Source organism: Sander lucioperca, chromosome 11 (genome assembly GCF_008315115.2).
Source record: "Sander lucioperca isolate FBNREF2018 chromosome 11, SLUC_FBN_1.2, whole genome shotgun sequence".
Lineage (NCBI taxonomy): Eukaryota > Metazoa > Chordata > Actinopteri > Perciformes > Percidae > Sander > Sander lucioperca.
This window is the reverse complement of record NC_050183.1, coordinates 16,589,676-16,616,535: the sequence shown is the minus strand read 5'-3', so window position 1 is coordinate 16,616,535 and position 26,860 is coordinate 16,589,676. Positions and strand designations below refer to the sequence as shown.

At 42.1% G+C, this 26,860-nt stretch overlaps 1 protein-coding gene across 1 annotated transcript in view; it reads left to right on the top strand.

Moving 5' to 3' along the window:
- LOC116038182 (adenylate cyclase type 1-like) overlaps positions 1-26,860 on the top strand; it is a 54,000-nt gene that overhangs the window by 3,146 nt on the left and 23,994 nt on the right. The window contains exons 2-9 of the mRNA XM_031282399.2: positions 246-395; positions 7,079-7,197; positions 12,738-12,849; positions 17,392-17,519; positions 20,824-20,982; positions 22,388-22,529; positions 23,793-23,948; positions 25,659-25,853. Coding sequence (XP_031138259.1) covers positions 246-395; positions 7,079-7,197; positions 12,738-12,849; positions 17,392-17,519; positions 20,824-20,982; positions 22,388-22,529; positions 23,793-23,948; positions 25,659-25,853 — 1,161 coding nt within the window. The remainder of the gene's footprint in view (positions 1-245; positions 396-7,078; positions 7,198-12,737; positions 12,850-17,391; positions 17,520-20,823; positions 20,983-22,387; positions 22,530-23,792; positions 23,949-25,658; positions 25,854-26,860) is intronic.

The window sequence follows — 26,860 nt, the reverse complement described above, 5'->3', positions numbered from 1 at the left end:
ATCTGCCAGCCATTGCACTATGGCTTTTCTTCTCAAAGTCACACCTACAGTATGATTTGTGCTGTAACCAATGTGCTGACATGGATGTCTGACATCTAATCCATCCTATGGATTAATCAAGGATTGTGAAGTCTAATGCAGCCAGGTTATAGGATTGCACACAGAAATGCATGTGTGTTCACAGCACATACAGTATGGAGACGCTGCCGGCTGTGTTTGGCATGTCTGTTCTTGTATGTGTGCAGCTGGTGGCCAATGCGGTGCTGTTCACCAGCGTCAACTTGTCGGGGGTGTTTGTGAGGATTCTCACCGAGCGCACCCAGAGGAAAGTCTTCCTGCAAGCCCGCGACTGCATCGAGGAGAGGCTGAAACTGGAGGACGAGAATGAGAAGCAGGTGAATTTGCACACAAAAATGCACAGATAGGGGCGCCCGGATAGCTCAGTTGGTAGAGCGGAAGCCCGTATATAGAGGTTTTCTCCTCGACACAGCGGGCCCGGGTTCCCCCTCTTTCTCCCCTTTCATGTCTTCAGCTGTCCTGTCAAAATAAAGGCCGAAAATGCCCAAAAAAATTATCTTTATGAAAATGCACAGATAGATTGGGAAAACAGAGAGCAGTATGGAAGACGACGATCCATCTACACATTTCACCTCGCCTTAGGCGTGTGTTTTTCTGATTAAATCTTACTACAGTCTCTTGAGAAGTTTTTTTTTTAAAAAAGGTTTCAGGTGCCGATGTATTCTAGCAACCTGCCCACAGGCATGCAGTAACTATGACAGCAGCTATTTAAGGAAAGAACAATTACTGTGGCACATGCACCAGCGCCACACGTTCCACCCCCTCTGCACACACCTACATGGAGCGACTTAACAAAGAAACAATCAGGCAACTTTAACACACACAAACACTTTGTTATGCACCGCACCCTCCTCACCAGCCACGTGCACGAAATCCACCTACACCAGTTGTTACATAGACATACATAGAGAATTAATTATCCCATGCATGTAACATGCCTCCATACACGTCTCACCCTCGTTATACACAACATTTGTGAGCGCGCGCACACACACACACACACACACACACACACACACACACACACACACACACACACACACACACACACACACACACACACACACACACACACACACACACACACACACACTTAGCACCTGTGTTGTGTAGATTACATGATTATATGCAGTGTTTTCCCCAGCAGTAACAGGCTACCTTCTGACAGGTAATTACACAAGCAGATTGCTTTCATGGCCTCCCTCCTCCAGTAAAGGTCACAGTTTATCTGGGTGAGTGAAACACACACAGACCCTTGATTGGGATCTATCAACAGCCAGGCAGTAGCTGCTTATGTGCCCACGAAACAAATGTCTCCGATTGGAATTTCAGCCGTCAATCAGGCCTTTGGTTATCACTCAGGTGTTTGTGCGGGTGTGTGCTTCGTGCCGGATCCATAGGTTGTATTGATTCCTGAACATGTGTCGGCTATGTGCTGTATACACCTGGGTGGTAAATTGACTTCTCAGTTCAATAGTAATCTCAGAGTGCAGAGGAAAGATGGATAGGTTCCTCTTGACTCACGTGAAGGGTCAAAAACAACCCCTGTTTCCAAATGTGACATTACTCAAAAAGTGATGCTGACATCTCAACACGTCATCTCAACACACCATGACATAAAGCAATGGTTTTCTCGGTTGAAAAACGATTGTTCCAATGAGCGCTGTCACCGTTGTCAAGCTAGACGACATGTCTTCTCAATATCACCTGACATAGTAATTTGTTTTATACTTTGCTTTGCTTGACTCTTAAAGGTGCCGTAGGTTGGATTCAACATAGGAACATCGACAACTTCTCAGTCCCTCCCCCCCTTTCCGCTAAAGCCCAAAACGGTCTCCTAAGCCCCTCCCCCCACAAGGGAGAATGAATGCGTGTGCATGAGCAGTGATTGACACGCAGTTAGACACCCCCCCCCCTGGCCCTGATTGGTGCATCTGAACAGGGAGAGGTGGATTTTTGCAAATCACACTACAGGCTGTAGGTGGTGCCAGAGGAGCCGGATTTTTTTTTAATTTACCTGCTTCATGTAGTTCTACTGGAACAACAGGTCAGTTTCAGCAAATATGACAGAAAGTTAGTTTTATAAGTCTTACCTACTGCATCTTTAAAACCAATGGCAAAACCAGTATGTTGGTATGGCAACACATTGGTGCCGATTTAAAATGACGTTAAGATTCAGGCGCATACTGTACGTTGTTTTCTAGTGATTGAAATATCGAATCCCCCTCCCCCACGGAAATCGGTTAGAGTGGAGGAAACATTATAGACTGAGGATGGAAATGGACGAGTTGAAAAAAAAAATCTTTCCAGAGCTTTAACCACATCTCACAGTCTTAGGTTTGAAACTTCAGTGATTTGTCGACTTTCTATCAGTGTTGTATAGTTACATACGGTTATCACACGATTTCAAGAAGAAGAAGACATTTCCACGACAACTGAGCAAACTCCATCTGCTGCTGAAGACCGTAAAATACGGCGGAAAGCCTCAGTAACACCGAGCAAGTGAACCTTGAATTAAGATATTTTTGTAACTGCTGTTACTCTCTAAAAAAAAGAACTTCTATGATTTAAACATAGAACACGTTAAAATTAACATTTTAAGAGTTTGTACTATCACTGCCGTTTCAACTGAATTTCCAAAAATCTGACTTTGACAATATACAGTTTATCCATATAAATCCATTTATCTAGTCTATAAGTAGTAACATTGCGTCACCAGTCCATCACATAGTAAGTCATCATGCCACAGGATATCCTTTAAGGATATTGCACACACTCAGGGGCCCAGGTAGCTCAGATGGTAGAGTGCGCGCCCATATATAGATGTTTACTCCTCGACCCAGCGGCTGCGGGTTTGACTCCAACCTGCGGCCCTTTGCTGCATGTCGTTCCCCCTCTCTCTCCCCTTTCATGTCTTCAGCTGTCCTTTCAAACTAAAGGCCTAAAACGCCCAAAAATGATCTTTGAAAAAAATTCTTCACTTTTCGCCTCCCTGTTTGTCTTTTCAAATTCTTATTTATAGTGTCAAATCATGACAGAAGGTATCTCAGGACACAGGAGAGAGTAGGTCTAGACCACTCTATACACACTATAATATGCAGAGACCCAACAATTCCCCCCAAGAGCAAACATCTTTTCTTTGTTCTTTTTTAATGGATATCTTTTCTACTTTGGTTTACATTTTGTAAACAAATGTTACATGTTAAACTGTCTGTATTATTGCTGTCTTCGTGTGACAAGAGTAAGCCTAACGAAGAAAAAAAAACTCCTTCTTCCTGACTAAGCATTCATTTTCCTTTTTGTGCAAACAAGCTGGATTTCTTCCGTTTAGTATTCATTTAAAAGATGAAAAAGTTTTTGCTGGGCTTTCCCCTTTCTTGATAAACTGCAGGAATGTTAATTTTTAATGCGAGAGAAAGTGAGCCAGTGGTTCATTAATAAACCACTAAGGGGAGAGCCATAGTCAAACAGAGCACAGAGTGAATTAAGCCTGGGACAAATCAGAGAAATGGGAATAATAACACATTCTGGGAGGTGGAATGGAAGAGATTAATAAAGCAGGTACATAAATTATTAAATCATAAATGAAATCATTAAAACGACAACACCTTCACACTATGCTTATCATGATTTTTACACGCGCGTGTGTGTGTAAGTGAAACACAAGCACCTATGGACAAACGCACTTTCACTCACAGTAAGTGTATCAGTATGTGTGACGGCTCTTTCTCAAGGCTGCTCTCCAGTGAAGCTTTTAATTCACAGGTGAGGAGCAGTTGTGTGAATGGATGCATGATGTGAAACGGTGTCGGAGGGAGACACAGGAGAGCCCCGGCTGATTTTATAACCTGCCTCTCAACAGCTATTCAGCTGAGCCGCCTGATGATTCATTGTGCATTCATAACCATTTGACATCCTGCGAGAGTTTCAAGAGTACTTTATACTGTGATACACACACGCACGCACGCACACCCACACATGCACGCACACACACACACACACACACACACACACACACATGCGGTGCTCCGTGTAGACATTACTTCAGGCTGATGCTGAAAGAATTAGCTGATTGACAACAGTTTTGATATTCTTACCCTTTAAGTTATTCTTCAAACTAAAATATATCCATATCCCCAAGAATGAAGTCCATGAAGTAGTGTATCTTTTATTAAAGGTGCAGTAGGTAAGACTTATAAACTAACTTTCTGTCATATTTGCTGAAACTGACCCGTTGTTCCAGTAGAACTACATGAAGCAGGTAATTTTAAAAAAAAAATCCGGCTCCTCTGGCACCACCTACAGCCTGTAGTGCGATTTGCAAAAATCCACCGCTCCCTGTTCAGATGCACCAATCAGGGCCGGGGGTGGTGTCTAACTGCGTGTCAATCACTGCTCATTGATGTTCAAATTCTTTGGCTAAGTCCTGGATCTTCACTACCCTACCTACAGCACCTTTAAGTTGTGTATGTGGAGGAACGTGTGATTTTAATGCAGAAGGGCGGAGTTTGCATGCTGTCACAGGCCTGTAAGTAACGTTCACTTTCAATTAACCAAATGTTATAATTGCCATAACCACGATTTCCCCCTTATTTTAACTACACTATTTTGATTTTTTGATATTGTTGTCAGAGGATTTGCTTCTATTCTCTGTTTTATATTACTGTAAATTGAATATCTTTGGGTGTTAGACAGTAGGTTCCACACAACAAGAAATCTGAAGACATCACGTTAGGATCTGGTAAATTGTGATGGGCATTAACATTATTGACATCAAATAATCAATCCAAAAACAACCCCCTAAATCCAATTAACGTTTTTGTCACCCAACGTGGGGCACAAACTAATGATTAATGATTTAATGAATCTACCAATTAACTGTTTAGTCTATAAAATGTCCGATAATAGTGCAATTGCTTATCACATCAACATCGTTCTGAGAGTTAAATGTCTTCATTGTCCACCAGTCTGACGCCTAAAGATATCCAGTTAAGGGCTGCAACTAAAGATAAATCTGCTCATAAATGCTTTTTGTGATTAACAATTTCTTAACATACAAAACATACAACTTGCAACATGAACACCCCCCCCACACACACAGACACACACACACACACACACACACACACACACACACACACACGCCCACCCACCGTCGTCATCACCACCCACCCAGACAAAAATCAAGAAAAGATGACACATGAACCACAATATTCAAGACATTCAACAAAAAAGTAATAACAGACAATAAGCCATAAACCAAATAAACATATGTATAAATGGCAACACCATAAGCCCATCATACACATCTCTCCCCAGCACAAAGCTTCTTAGGAGCCCTCCAGAAAGATCATACTTTTTTAAGATACTTTCCCACATTTTCTAGTACAGACATCCAACCTGGCAAACTGTTTATTTGACATCTTTTCAAACGCCGCTACCCTAGCCATCTCACAAGCCCACTCCTGGATTGACGGCACCCCTTCATTCTTCCATCCTCTTAAAAGAATCTGTCTGGCTATCATTAAACTAGTCTGGACCCAGGTTCTTATGTACTTATACATATACTTTTTAGGATTGGCCCATCTCCCAGAACAAATAATCTTGGGCTGAATGGAACCTGGGTCTCTGCAATCTGACATAGGTTATCATGCATTACGGTACATGAAAAATTCCTGGACCTTATCACAGGACATTAAGACATGAAGTGTGAATTGGCCGTCTTCTGTCTTACATTTCCAACAATTTGGTCTTTCATACCTAAAGTCTAAACAATCTGAAGGGAGTCCAGTAGAAGCGATACATAATCTTAAACTGAATCAGGTGCACCCTTACACACTACCCTTACAGATTCTGTCCCACTCCTCATCATCCAGTGTAATACTCAGATCCCTTTCCCATGTCTTTTTGAGGGCTGTCCAGGCTCCATCCTCCAGGTTCTACATAAGCATAGAATAATACCCAGAAGCCTCATGACCTTTTCCATAATTCAACAACTTATCTAAACATTCTGGTGCCTTAAGGGCTGAAGAACTGGATCTAAAAATCCCCACTAACAGATGACCAAGTTGCAAATCTAAAAAATGTAAATCTAGGGATCCAAATTGCTGTACCACATCCTGAAAGGATTTCAATATGCCAACGAGATAAAGATCCCCCAGTGTGACAATTCCCGTTTCCAATGTGCTCATTATTTTTTGATAAATTATTTGGTCTATGAAATGTCAGAAAATAAAAAAAATATTCCCATCACGATTTCCTAAACGACCGGCCAACAAACTGAACATAATTATAAACGCAACACTTTTGTTTATGCCCCCATTTTTCATGAGCTGAACTCAAAGATCTTTTTCCATGTACACAAAAGGCCTATTTCTCTCAAATATTGTTCACAAATCTGTCTAAATCTGTGTTAGTGAGCACTTCTCCTTTGCCGAAATAATCCATCCACCTCACAGGTGTGGCACATTAAGATGCTGATTAGACAGCATGATTATTGCACAGGTGTGCCTTAGGCTGGCCACAATAAAAGGCCACTCTAAAATGTGCCGTTTTACTGTATTGGCGGGGTCCGGGGGGCGTCCGAAAACCAGTCAGTATCTGGTGTTATGGTTAGGGTTAGGGTTAATCCGTGAAGAGAACACCTCTCCCAAGTGCCAGACGTGCCAAATGTGAGCATTTGCCCACTGGGGGGAGAGAGAGAGAGAGAGAGAGAGAGAGAGATAGAGAGATGAACCCTAACCCTAACGGCCTCAACAATTAATCGATTCCAGAAATTGTTGATTTATTTGACTACTGTCCTCGTTGATCGAGTAATTATTTCACTACTCTACTCAAAGGTGTGTGTCAATCATATTCTGGATGTTTATACCAGAGCAAAGAACCAATACGTTTATATTTGTCTGCTTACACCTGCATGGATACAAACACATTCCTGTCCTCCCAGTTTAAAGTTCTCACGCTGCCTCCTCTCCCTCTGTTTTAACCCCTCCCTCCTCAGGAGCGTCTGCTAATGAGCCTACTGCCCAGGAATGTTGCCATGGAGATGAAGGAGGACTTTCTGAAGCCGCCTGAGCGGATCTTTCACAAGATCTACATCCAACGTCACGACAATGTCAGGTACGAGGGGGGGTGTCATAGCAACCGCGGAGCGCAGAGGTGCGCGGAGGGGCGGGCGTGTTTTGATCCAGGTGTCACCTGCTCGACGTCAGGGTCAAGAATAAAGGGAGAGCAATTAAAGTTAGCCGTTAACGCAGATACAATCAAAGTACGTAAAGGTTAGACGGAGAAAAGGGACGGAGCGCTGTTACCACCACCAATAGATCAGAAAATCTCATCTGCCATGTGTGGTGGTATTGTTAGAGACTTTTGAATCCGATGAGAACAAATAATTCAGTGGCTGTAATTGTAAATTAGAGGCTCTGTAGCAGCCAAAAAGAGGTATTTTCTTAACTTAAGGTCCACTTACTAGCTTTTTTTTCCAGAGCTTTCTATCAGTGGAATTATCTGTGAGATGCTGACTATATTTTCAAGGTTAAGAGTGAACTTTAACACTCACCGAGAAATTGGTGCGACGTCTGTATGACTATGAAGCAGACTAGTGAAATGTTTCCATTTTTTCACCAGAATGCTCTGATGAAACTTTGTAGGATTTAGACGTCAGATAAGAGTTCAAAAAGTTACATCACGTCCAAAGTTTTAGGAAATAATGAGTAGAAGCAGCTTTGTGATTTAACAGAACTAAAGGGATAGTTAGATTGATAGAAATCAACTATTTATCAACATATTTTGCAATTTTATGAAGTCATTTATTTAAAAAAAAACAAACAGCAAAACACATTTACAGGTTCTAGTTTTGCTGATTTATCACAGTTTAATATCATTGTAAGTTGAGTTTTTCGACTGTTGATCGCACCCAGGTGGGTGCTACACATTGGTGGTGGCAGAGAGTAGCCCCCCCCAAAAGCACTTTGAGTGTCTATGATAAAGCGCTATATAAATGTAATGAGTTGTTATTATTATTAATAAAAAAAAAACAATTTGAAGACATTCACTTTGGTTCTAAGAACTTGCAATCGTTTTTATATTCTATAGAATAAACAACTATGATCACTTGATTTCTTGAAAAAACTTAATTATAGATGAATCAATACTGAAAACAGTCGTTTTCTGCAGCCCTATTCCTGTTAATTTGATCGGCCTTTTCAGCAGCCACCTCTATTGCGCCTGTAATGAAAAAAAAATGTTGCAGAGCTTGAGAACCTGGCCTGACGTTGAGCCGATTTTACGTTGGCCGACAGGGGCAAACACACTGCAACTTAATGAAACACACGCAAATACACAAAACACAAGCAAATTAAGAAAACATCTTCATTAATTTGACAACACATGCGCAGCATTTAGCAAACGCGCTGCAAATACACACAACACAACCAAATACACAAACGCGCTGCAAATACACAAACGATGCAAAAAGAAAAGCACACAATCCCCGAAAACAAATGCAACAAAAAAACCCCCCGCTGCATCCAGATTACACAACGGAAGTTCTCCAGGCCTCTAGGGGGAGCACTAAGTGGAACAGCTGGATTTTTGACCCCACGCGGAGAGAGCGCTCTGCCTTTTTATTACGAGTTTACAGACACGTCTCTGCTGATTGAGTATCACCTGTGACCTGAGCCAATAAACTAGAGACACACCCACCAAACGAGAGAAAACATATCTCAAACATAAAAACATTAAAATTGTATTAATTGTTTTCAAGATCTTAAATGGGTTGTCGCCTTCTTATTTATCAGAGCTTTTACATGTCCACACACCTGTCAGAGCACTGAGGTCTTCCAATCAGATGCTCCTCGATGTGCCCAGATCCAGGTTAAAAAACAAAGGTGACCGAGCCTTTGCAGTGGCTGCTCCAAACCTCTGGAATGGTCTACCTATTCATGTAAGAACAGCTCGGACCATTGAAACATTCAAGTCCTTGCTTAAGACCCATTACTATGCATTGGCTTGACCATTATCTTGACCTTTTTTCTACTGTTGGTTATTTTGTATTGTATATTGTGTATTGTTTGTGTATATTATCTCTTTGATTTTGGACCTTGTTAAGCACTTTGGTCAACTATGGTTGTTTTTAAACGTGCTATATAAATAAAATTGAACTGAACTGAACTGAACTGAACAACTCAGGATAGATGAAAAGCTGAATACAATTTATTGTTCAAGGAACAATAAGGTAGAGGTACAAAAAGCGGCAGGCAAAAATCGTCGTCAGGATACAGGCACACGGTCAAGGAAACACTGGGAAAAACAAACTAGGAAAACGCTGGAGAGTGAGACACACTAGAAGTAACAACAATCTGGCAGGGAACAAGTGAAACAAGGGGGTATATATACACGGGGGATGGGAAGACAACTACACACAGTCATCACAATAGGGCGGAGACAGGTAATCAAAAACGGCGGGAAACAAACAAAGACAGGAAGACAAGTGAAGTGAATGAAGACAAAACAGTAAATGTCAAAATAAAACAGGAAGTCCAAGAAACAAACAGAAAACACAATAAGAGCAGAACTGGATGTGACAGCTGTTCCACTTAGCGCTTCCGCTAGAGGCCCGGAGAACTTCCGTTGTGTAATGTAATGTGTGGATGCAGTGTTGTTGCATTTGTTTTGGGGGATTGTGTGCTTTTCTTTTTGCATCGTTTGTGTATTTGCAGCGCATTTGTGTATTTGGTTGTGTTGTGTGTATTTGCAGCGCGTTTGCTAAATGCTGCGCATGTGTTGTCAAATTAATGAAGATGTTTTCTTAATTTTCTTGTGTTTTGTCTATTTGCGTGTGTTTCATTAAGTTGCAGTGCGTTTCGCCCCTGTCGGCCACCATACGATTTAGTTCCAGCGAGGCAGTGAAGAGAAATGGAGAGCTGTATCAGTGCTGCTGAGTGTGGGAGTGGAGGGCTAGGTAGCATGTCAACAGCACTCCTGTCAAGAGACAATCCTCTCCACTCTCTGTATGTCTGTCTGTCTGTCAGAGTGGAGCCAGAGAGAACAAAACCAGTGTGTCCAGTGTGGAAGCTGATGTTTTTGTCCCTTTTTTTCAACGTTTTTGTCACTTTTGCCGGTGTTTTAGAAGCTTTTCCCAAAAGTTTATTTGTCAGTTTTTAAGTTTGTTTTTGTCAGTGTTTTCTGCGCTTTTGGACGTTTTGTGTTTTTTTTTCCCCCACGTTTTTGATGCTTTTCCGAAATTTTTTGTCACTTTTTTCAATGTTGTTTGATAAACATTTTTTTTCAAATGCTAATTTTATGAAAGTAGTGGACTGATCTATTATATGATTTATTTTACTTCTGAATAGCATCGTATGGAACCATCCACGTTACTTTTTTTTTTGAAAATTTGGTTGAAAGAAACCCAAATTTCTGATATAGAAACTTTTTGAAAATGGGTCAAATTTGACAGGAGGGTTAACAATAAATGATTTGATTAATCTTGAACTGTTTTCGCCTTTCCCTTGGTTTAGCCCCGGGTTAATTTAAATGTTAGTGTACTCTGCCCTAGGCATGATAGGGACATAATAATTCACGTCCGTCTGTTTAGCTCCCACACAGCTCGGGAACATCACCATCACGCCGCTCCACCCATGTGCTTTACGGGTGCGTGTGTGTTTTTGTAGCAGCTCCCTGGAGTCGGCTGGAAGCTACAAACACACACATGCACCCGCAAACACGATGTTAAAAAAAAACTCAGCTCCATTTTCCCGAGCAGGGGCGTGACATTTCCCTGATCTGGCCCCCACTTTGATGTGGCCCCGAGTACGTTTGATCACACACCTATTCAGCTCCGCCACCGCTCTGCTCGCCCTCTCCCACGCCTCCTTTCTTTCTACCCCATCTTCCCTCCTCTCGCCTTCTCCTCCTCGCCCTCCCCACACCAGCCCGACCGGCAGAATAGAGCCATTCAAAGACAAATCACACAACAGAGCTCTTCTGTCGAGCAGCAGTCGTGATCCCAGCTTTGCATACATCAGGCTCCTGAGCAACTATAGGGCAACTCAGTCACGATGCAGAGGAAGGGCCCTCTTCACGCTAGAGCTGGGTATCCCACCTCAGAACTTAGCAACCAAAATGTTTCCTGAACACCAAGTATCAAAAACTGTCACATACTGAAGGCTGGCATTAAATGTATGGTCAGATACATCTCGTTTACTTTTTCTCTAATCAGAGTTCCCGATTAAAAGCAACATTTTGCCTATTTAAGACTATTTTATGTAGGCAAACATGCTGGTTTTCAGATTAGAGATGGTCCGATACCATTTTTTGCTTCCCGATACCAATACTTGAACTTGCATATCAGCCAATTCCGAGTACCCATCAGATACCAGTGTGATAGAAAATACATATGTTTATATATATATATATAGCTTTATAATACTATCCCTGTATGGATGTGATATGATTGTTATCATTATTGTATAGCCTGTCTCAGGTTGAACTCTTTGTGAAACATTAACAAACAAACAAAAAATGCTGTGGAACTTTCTTTATTATCCAGTTTTACAGTCAGTCACAAGGGAAAAAGAACATAAATAAACTACTTTAAAGTAGATTTACGGGTGCACGGATAGCTCAGTTGGTAGAGCGGGCGCCTATATATAGAGGTTTACTCCTCGACGCAAGATTTACTTCAGGGCTAAATTACGTGGTATCGGATCGGTTCATAAACTCCAGTACATTGCGATGCCAATGCCAGCATTTTAAGCAGTGTCAGAGGCTCTTCCGATACTGGTATCGGTAACGGAACATCTCTAGTTCGGACAACATTTAACGAAACTGTTTAACGAGAGTAAACAAGAGAATTGGCTGTTTGTTCGAATACCTAAAATCAGCAATATGTGGTATATATGCGATATGTGGATAATATCTGTGAAAAAAATCTCTTAGAAAATGTATCTGGTAAAATGTTAGTTTGTTATTATTATATGTGAAAATCATTTTTGCAAGAGTTGTTGTCCTGCTGATAGGAGCTTCAGATCAGAAAATGCACAAATGTGTTGGACAAGGAACTTGCAAACAAGGTATTTTGTTGTTTTTCTAGGGAACTTCTCAACGTAAGACATCATAAAAAGTATCATTTTGGTATCAGTACCAACAGAAATCATATCCAGCTCTATACAGTACACACAGCTCTAGCTCTGATGCCTTTTTTTTTTGAGAGTCAATAAGATCCATAACGCCTCGTTTTGTTGCCATCTGGCATCTGAGCAAAATGAATAAGGGGCTAAGTAGCTTTCAACACCTCCTTCATCCCCACTGCAGTAGGCCGTTTAGCTCCATTATCAATTTAGTGCTTGGCCTAAAAGATGCTGTCACTTATCAGGGATTGGATTATGGTCGACCTTTGATCGCCATTAGCCAATTTCTCTGCTGCAGTGTGATCTGTGGGTATTTAGTGTCAGAACCAGCAGTCAACATACCCTGTCTGTTTCTGTAGAGATATTTTTTTTTTGTGTATTGGGAACTGCTGAGTGTTGTGAAATCAGCTGTCAAGACAAGTTGAGCTCTTCACATCAGATTATAATTCATCTCTCTCTCTCTCTCTCTCTCTCTCTCTCTCTCTCTCTCTCTCTCTCTCTCTCTCTCTCTCTCTCTCTCTCCTCTGACAGCATCCTGTTTGCAGACATTGTGGGTTTCACCAGCTTGGCTTCTCAGTGTACTGCTCAGGAACTGGTCAAACTGCTCAATGAACTCTTTGGGAAGTTTGATGAGCTGGCTACAGTAAGTTTTTTTTTTTTAACCATATACAGGTGGTGATCTTATGACAAATCTAATGCAATATTCTTAAGGCGCTTTCACATCTATAGTCCGGTAGACTCGGTGCAATTCAGGGCTGAAAGTTGCAACATTGTTGGATTGTTCATTTGGTTTGTTTAGCTTTCACACTGCACTTTGTCAAACACACCAAACATTGTAAAGAAATGTCACGTGGTCAAAACGGTCGCTGGTCTATTGGACAGAATATCCGAGTGAAAGTCGCCGACACTTATGGTCTCAGAAATAATGGAGCAACGCTAAAATGTAGAACGTCTTGGGTTGTTCTGGTTTTGCTTTGGTGTTTCTGATATTGTAGAAGAAGGCGAACAATGTGAGCAGCTGACAGACAGCGAGTGAAGGTGAGGGCAGCCCTGATGGAGAAAGAGGATGATGTGTTGTCAAATTAGGTTATGGATTTGAAGGTTATCATCCCCTTATATATATCCGTAAATTGTGCATAAGGTTGAAATTGCAGGCTAGTAAATGCAGTGAAAGCAAACAGAGACCCCCACATTTAAGCGGACCAGAGTTCGAATGAGCTTTCACACCACCCCAAACAACCGGACTATCCGACGAAACGCTCCATGGTTCGATTAAAACAGACCAAACAACCCAGGTGTGAAAGCAACCTTAAGATGTTAATTGAACTTTTTGGACACTCGGGTGGAGCAGAACAAGCTGTAAACACACTTAACATTGACATATTACCACGGTATAAAGTTTATATGATGAAATTGCCTATTTACGCTTCCAGCAGACAGTGACATTAATATTTATTAAGAGTAATGTTTGGGTCCACCTGATGAATGTAAGTCCAATATTTATCCTCCTTTTAGCTCTGTCTCTACCAACTCCTGAGGGAAATATTTGGCTCTTTAGCTGTAAATGCTCTTCTAAATGTTCACCATATAGTGCCAGGCAGGAAGCGTATTATGCTGCTAAAAACAAGGATGTCGACAGCGCTAAGACTAAACCAAAACGGTCAAGTTGCATACTGTTAAACCAGAACAGTGAGCTGAAGGGAACTGCAAGGTTGAGCAAGCAACCTTTTCACATTACACACTCATTACATCTATTATTTATATTAAAACATTGATTATAGCAGCTTTAAATGTGGGTATTGTAGAATTATGACCAGGATATGTAATAAAACAAAAGTTCTCAGTGTTCTTTGGTGGACAAAATGATCCAATGTTTCTATATGACCAAAACATGTCTTTGGGATTATGGCAATTTCTTGTTAGTTTCTTACTTTGTCTTAGATTTTTCTCATTTCTCGTTTTTAAATCCATGTTTTCTTTTTATATACATTTTATAAACACTGTTGGAGGGAGCCTGAGATCTAAGATTGTCATTGCCAACGATTGTTTTCTGTAATTGTTGTGACAATAATTACCTTGAAACGTATCAGCTGATACTGAGATTTACCATGTATATGATCGGTCGAATCTCGAATGAGTTCAGTGCGCAAGACTTACAAAGAAGAGTAGGCAAATTCAACTGATAGATTCTGTTATGAAATCATGCCACTGAGCCTGAGGAGGCAGGCTGGCTGCAAGTGACTCTAACAGTTGGTCAGCCTGTTATTTCTCTGCAACACAAAAAGCCTCCAAGAAAGTGAAATGTATTATTTATTATGCCAAACCATATATTGATCCAATAGTGAAAGTTAAGCTGGAGAGGCTGACTGACACGAAGGAGGAGGAGGAGGAGGAGGGAGAGATGAAGGTCAAGAAGGAAAGGGAACTGGAAGAGAGGAAGCGATGAGTGAACCGATTTTTAGACAGAGGGGAGATAAAGGCTGAGGAGGTGGAGTGTTTCTGTGTGTGTGTGTGTGTGTGTGTGTGTGTGTGTGTGTGTGTGTGTCTATTAGGACTACTGCACTTGATAAAGACAAAGAAAGAGAGTGTGTGTATGGTAGCACACACACTGTACACACTGTGTGTCAGTAAACCTGTGTAGCGTTGGTCTCCGGGAAAGATAAGGTGAGTGATAGGTTATCTGCGGCCAGACCACTATCATATCAATACTGCATGAGAGAATGAACACACACACACACACACACACACACACACACACACACACACACACACACACACACACACACACACACACACACACACACACACAATGAATAACTGACATGGTGCAGCTGCAAAATATAGTAGCTATTAGACAAAATCTTCATAACTGAAGGTCCACAGCAATTCACCTGCCATGACATAGTTGCGTCCCCGAGCAATGCTAGAGTATGCGTGTCCTTTGCTAACAGCTCACTCTTTGGGACCAGGCTATTTCCAAGGAAAAAGGCGTTAATTCCGACATCGCTGATGCTTGACATGTTTGAATTTGCTACAATTGTAGGACAGACAGAGACCCCTTTTAATTAATAGTTATATTCTGTAATTATTTAATTAATTATTTATTATTATATAATATTAATTATTTTGTTCTGTTGTGATCATCAAATAGATGAAGTCCACCTTGCCCATGATGTCGATTACACCACATTCACACTCAGCGTGCCACTTGCCTGATCTATTTTTCTACCAAGACATCTCTTCAGACAGTTTACTCTCTCTCTCTCACACACACACACACACACACACACACACACACACACACACACACACACACACACACACACACACACACGCACACACGCACACACGCACACAAGTCACATGATCAGCAGGATTATCCCTCTTGAGTTCATTCCGCATCTCATCAGTCATGCCTCTACGCGGGGTGAGAGAGACAGAAGGGGGGGAGAAAGACGAAGATACAAGGTGATATGTGGCTTGCTATCAGCACTCAGAAAGCCATTATATGGAAATCTTGTGATGAGGATATATTGTGTTTGTGTGTGTGTGTGTGTGTGTGTGTGTGTGTGTGTGGCAGCTGCATCCTAATTGAGATTTATAGCCTGTCGTGTTAGAGAGGGAGCTGGCTCTGTCACAACTACTGAGCCTGCCTGACTGCTGTATGCTGCACAACACATTTGTATTCCTCGGAGTCTCGACCTAAACGTAACCAGAACAGATGCACACTTAACCCTTAACCTTCACCTAACCGTGATTACATTTATCAAGGCAAACTGGGCGACATTGATTTTGCCCACAATTAGACGAACCATGCCCAATCAGCTGGTTTCCAAATCCCAAATTTCTCTCCAAAAAGCACATAGATATCTTTCTCCTGAGACATGGCATGCAGTCAGCTGATAATTTCTCTCTCTCACACACATACACACACACTATTTCTCTTCCTAGCGCTGGGATAATCATCCACGTTCTGAATTCTCATATCCTCCCACGCCAGAATCTTTCTGCTCCCGTGAGCAGAAAACCAGAGCACCCTGTCTCCTGTCTTCTCATCTCCGCCTCTCTCCCTGCAGTTGTCATGAATCCTCAGTATTTATGTGTGTGCGCATGTGTGTGTGTGTTTGTCACTCAGAGGCTGCCTGCAGGCTTAGCTTTGTAGGGTCTACCATTACAATTTCCTGATGACTGTGAGTGATACAGCGCCAAACGCAAACCCTGTGCGTGCAACTAAGCCTGTACAGTATGTCTGCAAGTAACCACGCTGCTGTCTGTGCTTTTCTGCAGGTGTGTTTGCGTGTGCGTGTTCACGTGTTGTAAAGGTGTGTTTCGGTCTTTGTGTCATTGTGTTTGTGTCATCGTTGCAGAGTTTGGGCACAATGTGCACTGTGACAAATAGCTGATCTGTCTGGGAATGTGTGGGCGGGATTCTACTTCAAGAGCATGTCAGAGCAATTAGAGTTTGCCTCAACTGCAAACACACACATGGTTGCACAAGCACATACATCTGAATTTACATTAACAGAGATGCAGCTGAAGCATCCGTGCAGTTTCTGTACAGTCAGATCTCATGTAGCACTCATTTACCAGGAGTAAAAGTACAGTCTTTCTTGATTTTAAGTGTCTTAGATGTATAAATGGTCTACATCATGACTTCAAACTTTAGCTTCTTTCCCAAGAGTCAGCATTTGGAGTCATCAAGTTTAGCTTTTCATCAGCAGAAGAATAGGTTTAAAAATAGCAATGGTCCTCTCATAATTAGTAATGTGTGGTGAAACATTAGAAGCTTGTGAAATCTGTGATCCAGATCCAGAGAATTGGATCCTACTATCTATGATGGACTATTATGTCCACTGTTGAAAACAAGACTCAAAGTCTACACGCTAGTGGCTCTTTGAGGCTGTGTTCAGGCACAGCGATGCTTTTAGCTAAATGCTAATGTCATAATGCTAACATGCTTATGTCAAGCAGGTATAATGTTTTACCATTTCAGGGCAATCCATCCAATAGTTTTTGAGATATTTCAATCACGACCAAAGTGATCGATTGACCGACCGACTGCGGCTGACACTCTTTTTCACTTATTGTCTTCGTAACTAATGGAAACACATTTAACTAGTATTAATAACATCGTGGACTACAGAAGGTTGTTTCAGGTAATCTGTCTCTTTGTGTCCATCTGTAGGAGAATCACTGCAGGCGGATAAAAATCCTGGGGGACTGTTACTACTGTGTGTCAGGACTGACCCAACCCAAGGCAGACCACGCCCACTGCTGTGTGGAGATGGGACTGGACATGATTGACACGATCGCGTAAGTGACCCCCACATGCACGCATGCACGGGCACGCGCGTGCACACACACACACACACACACACACACACACACACACACACACACACACACACAGCATAAAATCAAATTTAAAATGAATTTGCTCTTATTATAATAAATTTAGTTTTTTGTTGCATGCAGTCTTTGAGTGTATTAGCCGTGAATCAAATATATTTTTAACAGCGATTTGGATCAGCTTAATCCTGAAGTTAGCATAGGAGGCGTTCTGCAGCAAGAGGTACTGTGTTATGTTTGGACATAACAAAGCAATGTTGGAAACATCCATGGAAGTCTTAATATTGACAACAGATAGATTATGCAAACTGAGACAAATTCAATATGCAACAATTTTGCAATCACAAAGACACATACGTAACCCCGACCAGCATATATGCACACACACGCACACACGCACGCACGCACGCACGCACGCACGCACGCACGCACACACACACACACACGCACACACACACACACACACACACACACACACACACACACACTTTACCTCAATTCCTTGTGGGAGCCCTTGCCTCACCATGTTCTGCTCTGTCTGAGTGGATGGATGCTGCTGCAGGAGTCCTTTATCTCAGAAGACAGGTGCAGCCATACACACTCATTCCTCTGTGTGTGTGTGTGTGTGTGTGTGTGTGTGTGTGTGTGTGTGTGTGTGTGTGTGACATCTCTCCTTCAGCCTGATGGGCAGACCGCTTTTTCTTTTCCGCCACGCTGTAAACATACACACAAACATTGTCTGAAGTGGCTGACCTTTCACTGGTGACGAGGAGCTTTGTGTAGTGATTTACTGCTACATCTCCTGCACCACAGCACGTGGAAGTGAAGGCGGTCTGCACACGTACCTGCACATGAACGCAACCTATACACACTCAAAGTGTGGTTACAACTTTGAGGTGCATTATAGAGTTCTCCACGTTGGATCCGAACACAGTTGCAATGTTTCTTCCTAATAAACGTCAACAGGCCAGCAGATCTGCAACCTGGACTAAAATAATTTTTGTTTTGATTATAAAGGAGAGCTTTACTCCCACATAGTTCAAAGAGGAAGAAAAGAAAACCAGAAACTACTTAGAGAGTGCATATCTCCAGCTAGGCATTAAAACAAAGTTTTAGCATACTAACAGACAACTTACTGGATAACAATGTCAGCATTTCTAAACTCAAGTACGGTAAGTTAGGTAGTTTCTAAGAAAAAAGCAACAATAATAAGAGTCTACCACAGTGGTTCATTATCCAGATCCCTTACCGACCCCCCAGCAAATAAGATTTAGCCTAAATGCCGTGAATATTAATGATAAGGCCCTATTATTGTTATGACGATTATTATTATTGTTGTTATTAGGCCTATTATTGTTCAAAAAATCAAAAAAATCATATCATTTAATGAAAAATGTTCAACGGCTATGTTCATAGACTTACGAAAGATAAAAGATGTTAATGTTTAATGAAGACTTTAAAGTTCACGACAAGAGCGATTTATAACGCTGCAGAACGGAGTTCATTTAAGATGATGCTCTGACGAAGCTCAAAGACGAGAAGAGTTACGATACACGTAAACCGTAAACTGGCAGGTTTTAATGTTGCAGACCACTGTTTTTTTCCAAGCAGTTTAAAGTGTAAACTCGTATTGTTGTTGTGAATTGTTGGTGTAAACTCGCCTTAAAACAAATGCCCCCCAAGGGCACCTCAACGCCCCTGTTTCCAAAATATTGCTTCCAGCACCCCCTGTCATCCTCTGAACGGCCCCTGGGGGGCCTGTACCACCCCCGTTGAAAAACACTGTTCTACCGCCATGCTAGCCGATGCATGGATCTGTTCGTAGGCACAGCGGTGTTTTGCGATAAATGCTGACATCAGCATGCTACCATGCTCACAAGTTGACGCTGTAAAAACAAAACAAAGTATGGGATACATTGACATTTTAATCTGACGATGTAGCGAAATGAAAAGTCAGGGGCTCACACATGTCAGACAGATTCATCTCTCTGGGGGACTCTGAACCATGAATGTCTGTACGCTCATGGAAATCCATTTAATAGTTCTTGAGATATTTCAGTCAGGACCAAAGTGGTGGACCAGTCAACCAACAGGCCGACGTTGCCATACCTGGAGCCTCACATTTTTGGATGCACACATCAGCACCCTTAAAGTGCTCATATTATGCTTTTTGGCTTTTTCCCTTTCCTTTATTGTGCATGTTATAGGTTTACAAAGTGAAAAAGTCCACCTCAAAGGGACTTACCATCTCCAACAGAAAACACTGTTCACAGACTGCTCCAAACAGCTCTGTTGTAGTCCAGCCTTCACTTCAGTGACAAACATGCATCATTTTGCATCACTTTGTAACACACTCGCCTAGCTGCTAGTGTGGCACGCACTCAAACCAAGCGGAGGCCTGAAGAGTTCAGATAGTTGTATCGCCATGTCCAGGAGACAATGCAGAATTAAAACGTTACGTATGAAAAACTAATTTGTTAACATTTAAATAACTTACCACTCTGAAACGTCTTGCTTGTCGGGTTGTTCTGCCTGTGTTTCAGGATCAGACTCGGGTTCCAACATGTACGGCTGAGCCATAGCCATGGTTACCGGCTGAAGAGGGTTTGTTTTGGATCATACTAGCTTGCTTGTCAGGGCCCGCTCTACTCTGCTTCTGACTGGCTAGTAGTCCTTACCTAGCTACTGTCAGGGCACGCCCTCATACTCTGCTTCTGACTGTCTAGTAGTCCTTACCTAGGTACTGTCAGGGTACGCCCTCATACTCTGCTTCTGACTGGCTAGTAGTCCTTACCTAGCTACTGTCAGGGCACGCCCTCATACTCTGCTTCTGACTGGCTAGTAGTCCTTACCTAGGTACTGTCAGGGTACGCCCTCATACTCTGCTTCTGACTGGCTAGTAGTCCTTACCTAGGTACTGCGCATGTGCGACTCCCAACAAAGATGGAACAGAAGTGAGATGTCTCACTCTGTAGCTAAAACAGAGAGCTCAACACACAGGGGGAAAAGAGGAGCTGCAGTAATGTGCAGTACAACAAGAATATGGTGTTTTTTGAAAATTAAACCACGTAAACCTATTCTGGTCCCGAAAATGAGCATAATATGAGGTCTTTAAACGAATACTCCTTGATCCATTGCCTTTTTTGAGATCCTGCAAACTAGAAGGATACGAGAATGAATCCCAACCTCCTCGGTGGAGGTTACATTTTCTTGGTTTTGTTTCAACAGTTTTAGAGATTAATCTTCTACCCCCCTCAACCCCCTGCAGGTCGGTGGTGGAGGCGACGGAGGTGGATTTGAACATGCGTGTTGGTCTGCACACAGGACGGGTGCTGTGTGGCGTGCTGGGCCTTAGGAAGTGGCAGTATGATGTCTGGTCAAACGATGTCACACTGGCAAACATGATGGAGGCCGGAGGGCTGCCTGGGTCAGTGCTGACTCTTACACTCACTGGAACTGGACACACACACACACACACACACACACACACACAAACAATAATATACAGCCCTATGATGTGTGCATCCAATCACAGTACTAACTAACTAACAAATGGGGAAAATGGGTTCTTTCTGCATATGTACGACAGGAACACAATGTTTTTTTCAGACATGTCAAATGTCCCCCATAAATGATCAGCCTGACATCCTTTTATCACTTTATTATATACTCATAAAAACAAACAAAAAGGCCTACTGTATATAACAAATCCACGGAAAAGACAAAAGTAGAAATTAATTTAGCCACCTGACAGGTATTGTCTGTTTAGCTTCAGCCAGAAATGTTTTTCAAAAACTACAGAAGCACAAAAGCTGCCACAAAAACTACAGAAGCACAAAAGCTGCCTCAATCAGTTAGTTTGTTTGTGTTATTGTGTGATTTGGGATTCACCAAAGTCACACAACATAAACTAACCAATCGAGGCAGCAGTAGACCAGCAACTCCCGTGTTCTGCGAGGTCAATTTACTGGTTTTGTCAAAGGAGTCTGGTGGCTTTGAAGAGAGCAGAGATGGATAGAACGGCTTCAGTTCCCCGTCGTAAAGGGCTGTTTGATGACAAGGTAAAGCAGTGAAAATATTCTAAATATAGCGTACACTTAAACTGCTTTTTATTTTTTAAGACGGTCCTACTTTTAGGTGTCTAAAATGCTTTTAGCTGCTGCCTCTTGCCTGCTTTTCCAAGCAGAGTGCCAACTGCCATCTACTGTAGGTATTCTACTGTATATCGCTGCGGTGTAGGAAGGTGTAACTGTAGGTAACACACTGACCATGGATTGTTATCTCATACAACACCACTTATAAAAGCTCCGAACTATCCTTTAGTACGCTATATGAGGCTTTGGCTACACAGGCAGTACTTGTTAGTAGGATTAATTAATTGCTGCTTTTGGTCTTTTAATGCAGTTTGTTAATAATTAATCTTATCTCATAGTCGGTCTTAAAAAGTTATTGGGATTTAATTATTTCTCTTTGATGCAGTTTCATGATTTTTTTTTTAAAGGACAGCAGCTAAAAATTCAAGGCAGACCACTCGTATTAAATTAATACTTCACTCATGTACAGTAACAAGCTGATTTGCATTTAAAAAGCTGTGAAATGAGGTCACCTCATTGGCTTATTTTGGACTTGTTTCAAGTAATACGATTTTAGGACTCGTTACCAGATTAAATGAGTCGTTAGGATGAAAATTTCTTTTCTGTGAAGAATTTTGAGCAAGCCAAGAGGCTATTAGGTCCGATGAAAATAACGAGGGCTAATGATTTGAGACCTTCACGTCAGACTTTTTTTTATCACTAACTGCCTTGCGCCCTCTGCTCTGTTTGTGCTCTCAGCAAGGTGCACATCACCAGGACCACCCTGGAGTGTTTGAATGGAGACTACGAGGTGGAGCCGGGCTTCGGGCACGAGAGACATGCCTTCCTTCAGAAACATCACATAGAGACATTTTTCATCGTGCCATCACACAGACGCAAAGTATGCCACAATCATTTCTTTCTTTCTTTTTTGCGTTTCCTCTCTCTTGCTCCAGAGGTGACACATCTATCAATGTTGTAATGGTTAATTCTCTGATGCAGAGAGGGAGGCAGGCCGTGCTGGCACACACATGGCTAGTATCACTATCTCACTTACTGTAGATGTGCACCAGAGCCGAGTGAGAGTTTGTGTGTGTGTCTACTACTAGCATTTTAAATCCGCAGCTACAGTATTTGTAAGACACACACACACACACACGCACACACACGCACACACACACACACACACACACACACACACACACACACACACACACACACACATCCAGGTTTTCTAGCGTTGCACTTTCACAGTTTACTGGAAAAATTCCAAAAACGCATTAAAAATTGAGCTCTCTTCATCCTTTTCCTCCCATCCTTGACTGGATGTAATGCAAGTTCTTTTCTCAGGTTTATTATGAAACTGCATTTTGGTTTCCAGAATAACAAACTGGAAGATTGCAGGTAAAAATGGTTGGAAATGATGACTTTTAAAGTTGAATTCGGTGAAAATCAACACAGCGTGGTGACATGACATTTGAAACTAACTTTCATTGTTTTATTCATCATTTAGCACCATAAAAGGAGCAAGATTTCAACACTTGTTAAACTCCTTAGTTTATAAAGTACCTCTAAAACTAATTACTGAATGCATTACTGAATCAGCTTCAGCTGTAGTTTCAAGTTATACTAACCTAGCATGTTACCATGTTAAATATAGGCCTACACATGTTAACATGCCTAACAATACATGATGCCAAACACCGTTCTTGATGGTAAGAAAAGTGTTGCACACTCCGGCTCAATATGCATTTCTCTATTTCATTAGATGACGTTTCGGCCCTCAGGCCTTTTTCAGAATCAATAATCAAAGTCAGACACATGCACTGATGTTGTGTTTCGTCGCTGTCGGGCAGAAACCTCTTATCTCAATATTTCGTCAGCTTAATTCATTTTTCATAAATCAATGCCACCCTTTACGTCTTTAACAAGTATTTTAACAATGACGAGGCAATTTTGTCTGACTTCGTCTAAGGTAAATTGTTCAATAAAATGTTTTCAAATTAGCCTTTTTCATTTCCTGAAAAACAACGGTTTGTAAGTATGTAAGGAGGTAATATATTATGTTATCAAAATCAAACCTTAGGGTTTTCTGTACCTCTCAGTAGCATCAAGATCTTTCTTTCTTGCCTGTTCATCTCATCATCTTCGTCCTCTTTTCCAGATCTTTCCCGGACTTATTCTGTCAGACATCAAACCAGCCAAGAGGATGAAGTTCAAGACGGTGTGCTACCTGCTGGTGCAGCTGATGCACTGTAGGAAGATGTTCAAGGCCGAGATCCCCTTCTCCAACGTCATGAGCTGCGACGATGACGACAAGGTATTCAACAGGCAGACTCTGTATCTCATCACACACACACACACACACACACACACACACACACACACAGCTGGATTTCTTGATTTTTGCAGCATCATACTGTAAGTCCTACAGTATGCCTGCCATTACAACTATGTGTTGAAAAGTAAACCAGTGGAAAAAATATAATGAGCAGCTTTTTTTTGGGGGGAGCATTTCTGCCTTTATTGGACAGGAAAGCTGAGATATGAAAGGGGAGAGAGAGGGGGGAAGACATGCAGGAAAACCGTCACAGGTCAGATTCAAACCCTGGACCTTCTGCGTCGAGGAATAAACCTCCTCTGCACATGTGCGCCCGCTCTACCAACTGAGCTAAACGGCCAAATAATGAGCAACTTTTGATGAAAACTCACTGCTCGTACGCTCGCTGAATTTGTGCGTACATAATATTTGCATGTGAATATGAGCATTAATTTGAGCGTGTTCGCGCGTTTCTATTTATCTTTGTGAGTATATTTGCTTTAAAACAGCAGTGATTCAGTGACAGCGGCCGGTTGGTGCTTGACGATTGGTGTCATGGCATCCCAGGGTCTGCCTGTCAGAAATAGCCTGCTAGCCGTAATCTGCCCAACTGTGTGAACTGGGCCGGTCATTATGCATTATGACAACTGGTAATCACCCACAGCCTGGAATCATCTCCTCTAATAGCATTAGCCACATTGTTACATGGTTATTCAAGTAGCCAAAATCCTAGCATTGTGTCACAGCAAAACTTAATGGATTTATGACACTTCAAAGTATTTGGGCAGAATATTGCCCAAGAATATTTAATCATGTGATGGATAATAAATTATGATCATAAGTAGTGATTTATTATCGTTCAGTACTGCCACTTCCTAGTGAATATGGCTACTCATCATGGTGTGGTTGTTGAAAGTGGTGGCCAAAATGAACCTGTTTCCATATGAGGCAAAACTGGTGACTTTTGTCCACACTGTCAAAAAAATTGGGGCATGTACAAACGTTTGCGGACACTTTTAAAAAGTAGTAATTTGTGCATATATTTGCTGTTTCTTTGTGTCAAATCATAGGAAGTTATCTCAGGACACTTTACAGATAGACCAAACTAGACCACACTCTATAATTTACAGAGACCCAACAATTCACCCCTAGAACAAGCATTTGGTGTGACAGTGGCGAGGAAAACCTTCCTTTTAATAGACAGAAACCTCGGACAGAACCTGGCTCTTGGTGGGCGGCTTTCTGCCTCGACCAGTTGTGTGGAGGGGGGGAGAGAGAGAGAGAGCGAGAGAGAGAGAGAGAGAGAGAGAGAGAGAGAGAGAGAAATGAGCCCAGATTAAAATGCATACACTAATCGCCACCTTGTGCCAACATAGTAATAGAGAGTAACATAGAGTAAATAAAAAGCATACTATTGCTTTTATCAGTGAATTTATATGCAACAGCGCTTTTCAAACTTTATATTTTCCTACCCAACTAGTGGTAATTTCATCAAACAATTTTATTTTTGTGTGTAACAAGCATTGCAGCCTCACAGGACCAGGCCAGCATGGGTGCAGACTTTTCATCTTGTTCCCATCTTGATGTTTGTAAAGTTATAATAAAATCACAAAGTGCATTGGTATGCCCCTCCACACCGGTCCACTTTAACACATGAAACAGGCCTCTGCAGAGACTGATTGATTGTGTTGTCTTCTCGGTGTCTGACAGCGGAGAGCCCTGCGGACTGCGTCGGAGAAGCTGAGGAGTCGAACGTCCTTTTCCACCGCCACCGTGCAGCACTCGCCAGGAACACGAGTCAACCGCTACATCGGGCGGCTCATCGAAGCACGGCAGACCGAGTCCGACACAACAGACCTCAACTACGTCACCCTGTTCTACACGAGCAGAGACAGGGAGCGCCGGGTGAGGACACACACACACACACACACACACACACACACACACACACACACACACACACACACACACACACACACACACACTGAACATCTGCAGAGAAGCCAGCAACTTGGATTTATATTTACAAAATGTAACAAATATCTTCTTTCCTCATCACACATAAGGTAACATGCTTCGTGACTGCAGCCCGCCTCCCCCTTCTCTCACATACATACCCTACACAGTCTCTAATTCTTTCTCCCCGTTTCTCCCTCTCTCCCACGCCTGTTGTCTATTATGTGTGTGTGTGTGTGTGTGTGTGTGTGTGTGTGTGTGTGTGTGTGTGTGTGTGTGTGTGTGTGTGTGTGTGTGAGGAATCCACCCACCCTCTCAGGAGGGGGTGCAGATAATGATTTCGGAACGTCTGAGCAGCACACGTGATATCTTTCTCCTGTGTGTGCGTGGGTAGAGACATAAAGGAGACACAGAACAGGGATGGGTGTGTGTGTGTGTGTGTGTGTGTGTGTAATCTAGACATTCAAATTGGTAGCAGAAGAATCATAACCCTATACTCAGTAAAAAATAATTTTTAACAGATTTTAGACATCTCATCCTTCAGGAAAATGCCACTAGCAGAAACAAATTGAGACTCAAATTAGTGTTTATTTACTCCCACACAACTACAGTAGGAAGATTTCTTTCAAAGGCTGCTGGTAGGGGTCAGGACACATTGTGGTCCCAGAAGTATAGATCTTACCGCACATCAGATCTCTAGAGCTCTCTTTTTGTGAACCAAACATCAGATGATTGTTTCATATCCAGCTGAATAATCTAGATTAGTTCCATGTCGTTCGCCAAAAAAAAAAGCTTTTATCTCATGCAGAAATAAAGACTAACTTCTCTGCCGTGTGGTGAGATCTGAATGTATACAGCATAAAAACAATCAATCTACTGTCATGTAGGCTCCAGTCCAGCACATGCTTGGTCCTGCTGACTGTATAATTTCCCATTTTCTCTGCAGGTCCCCAGAA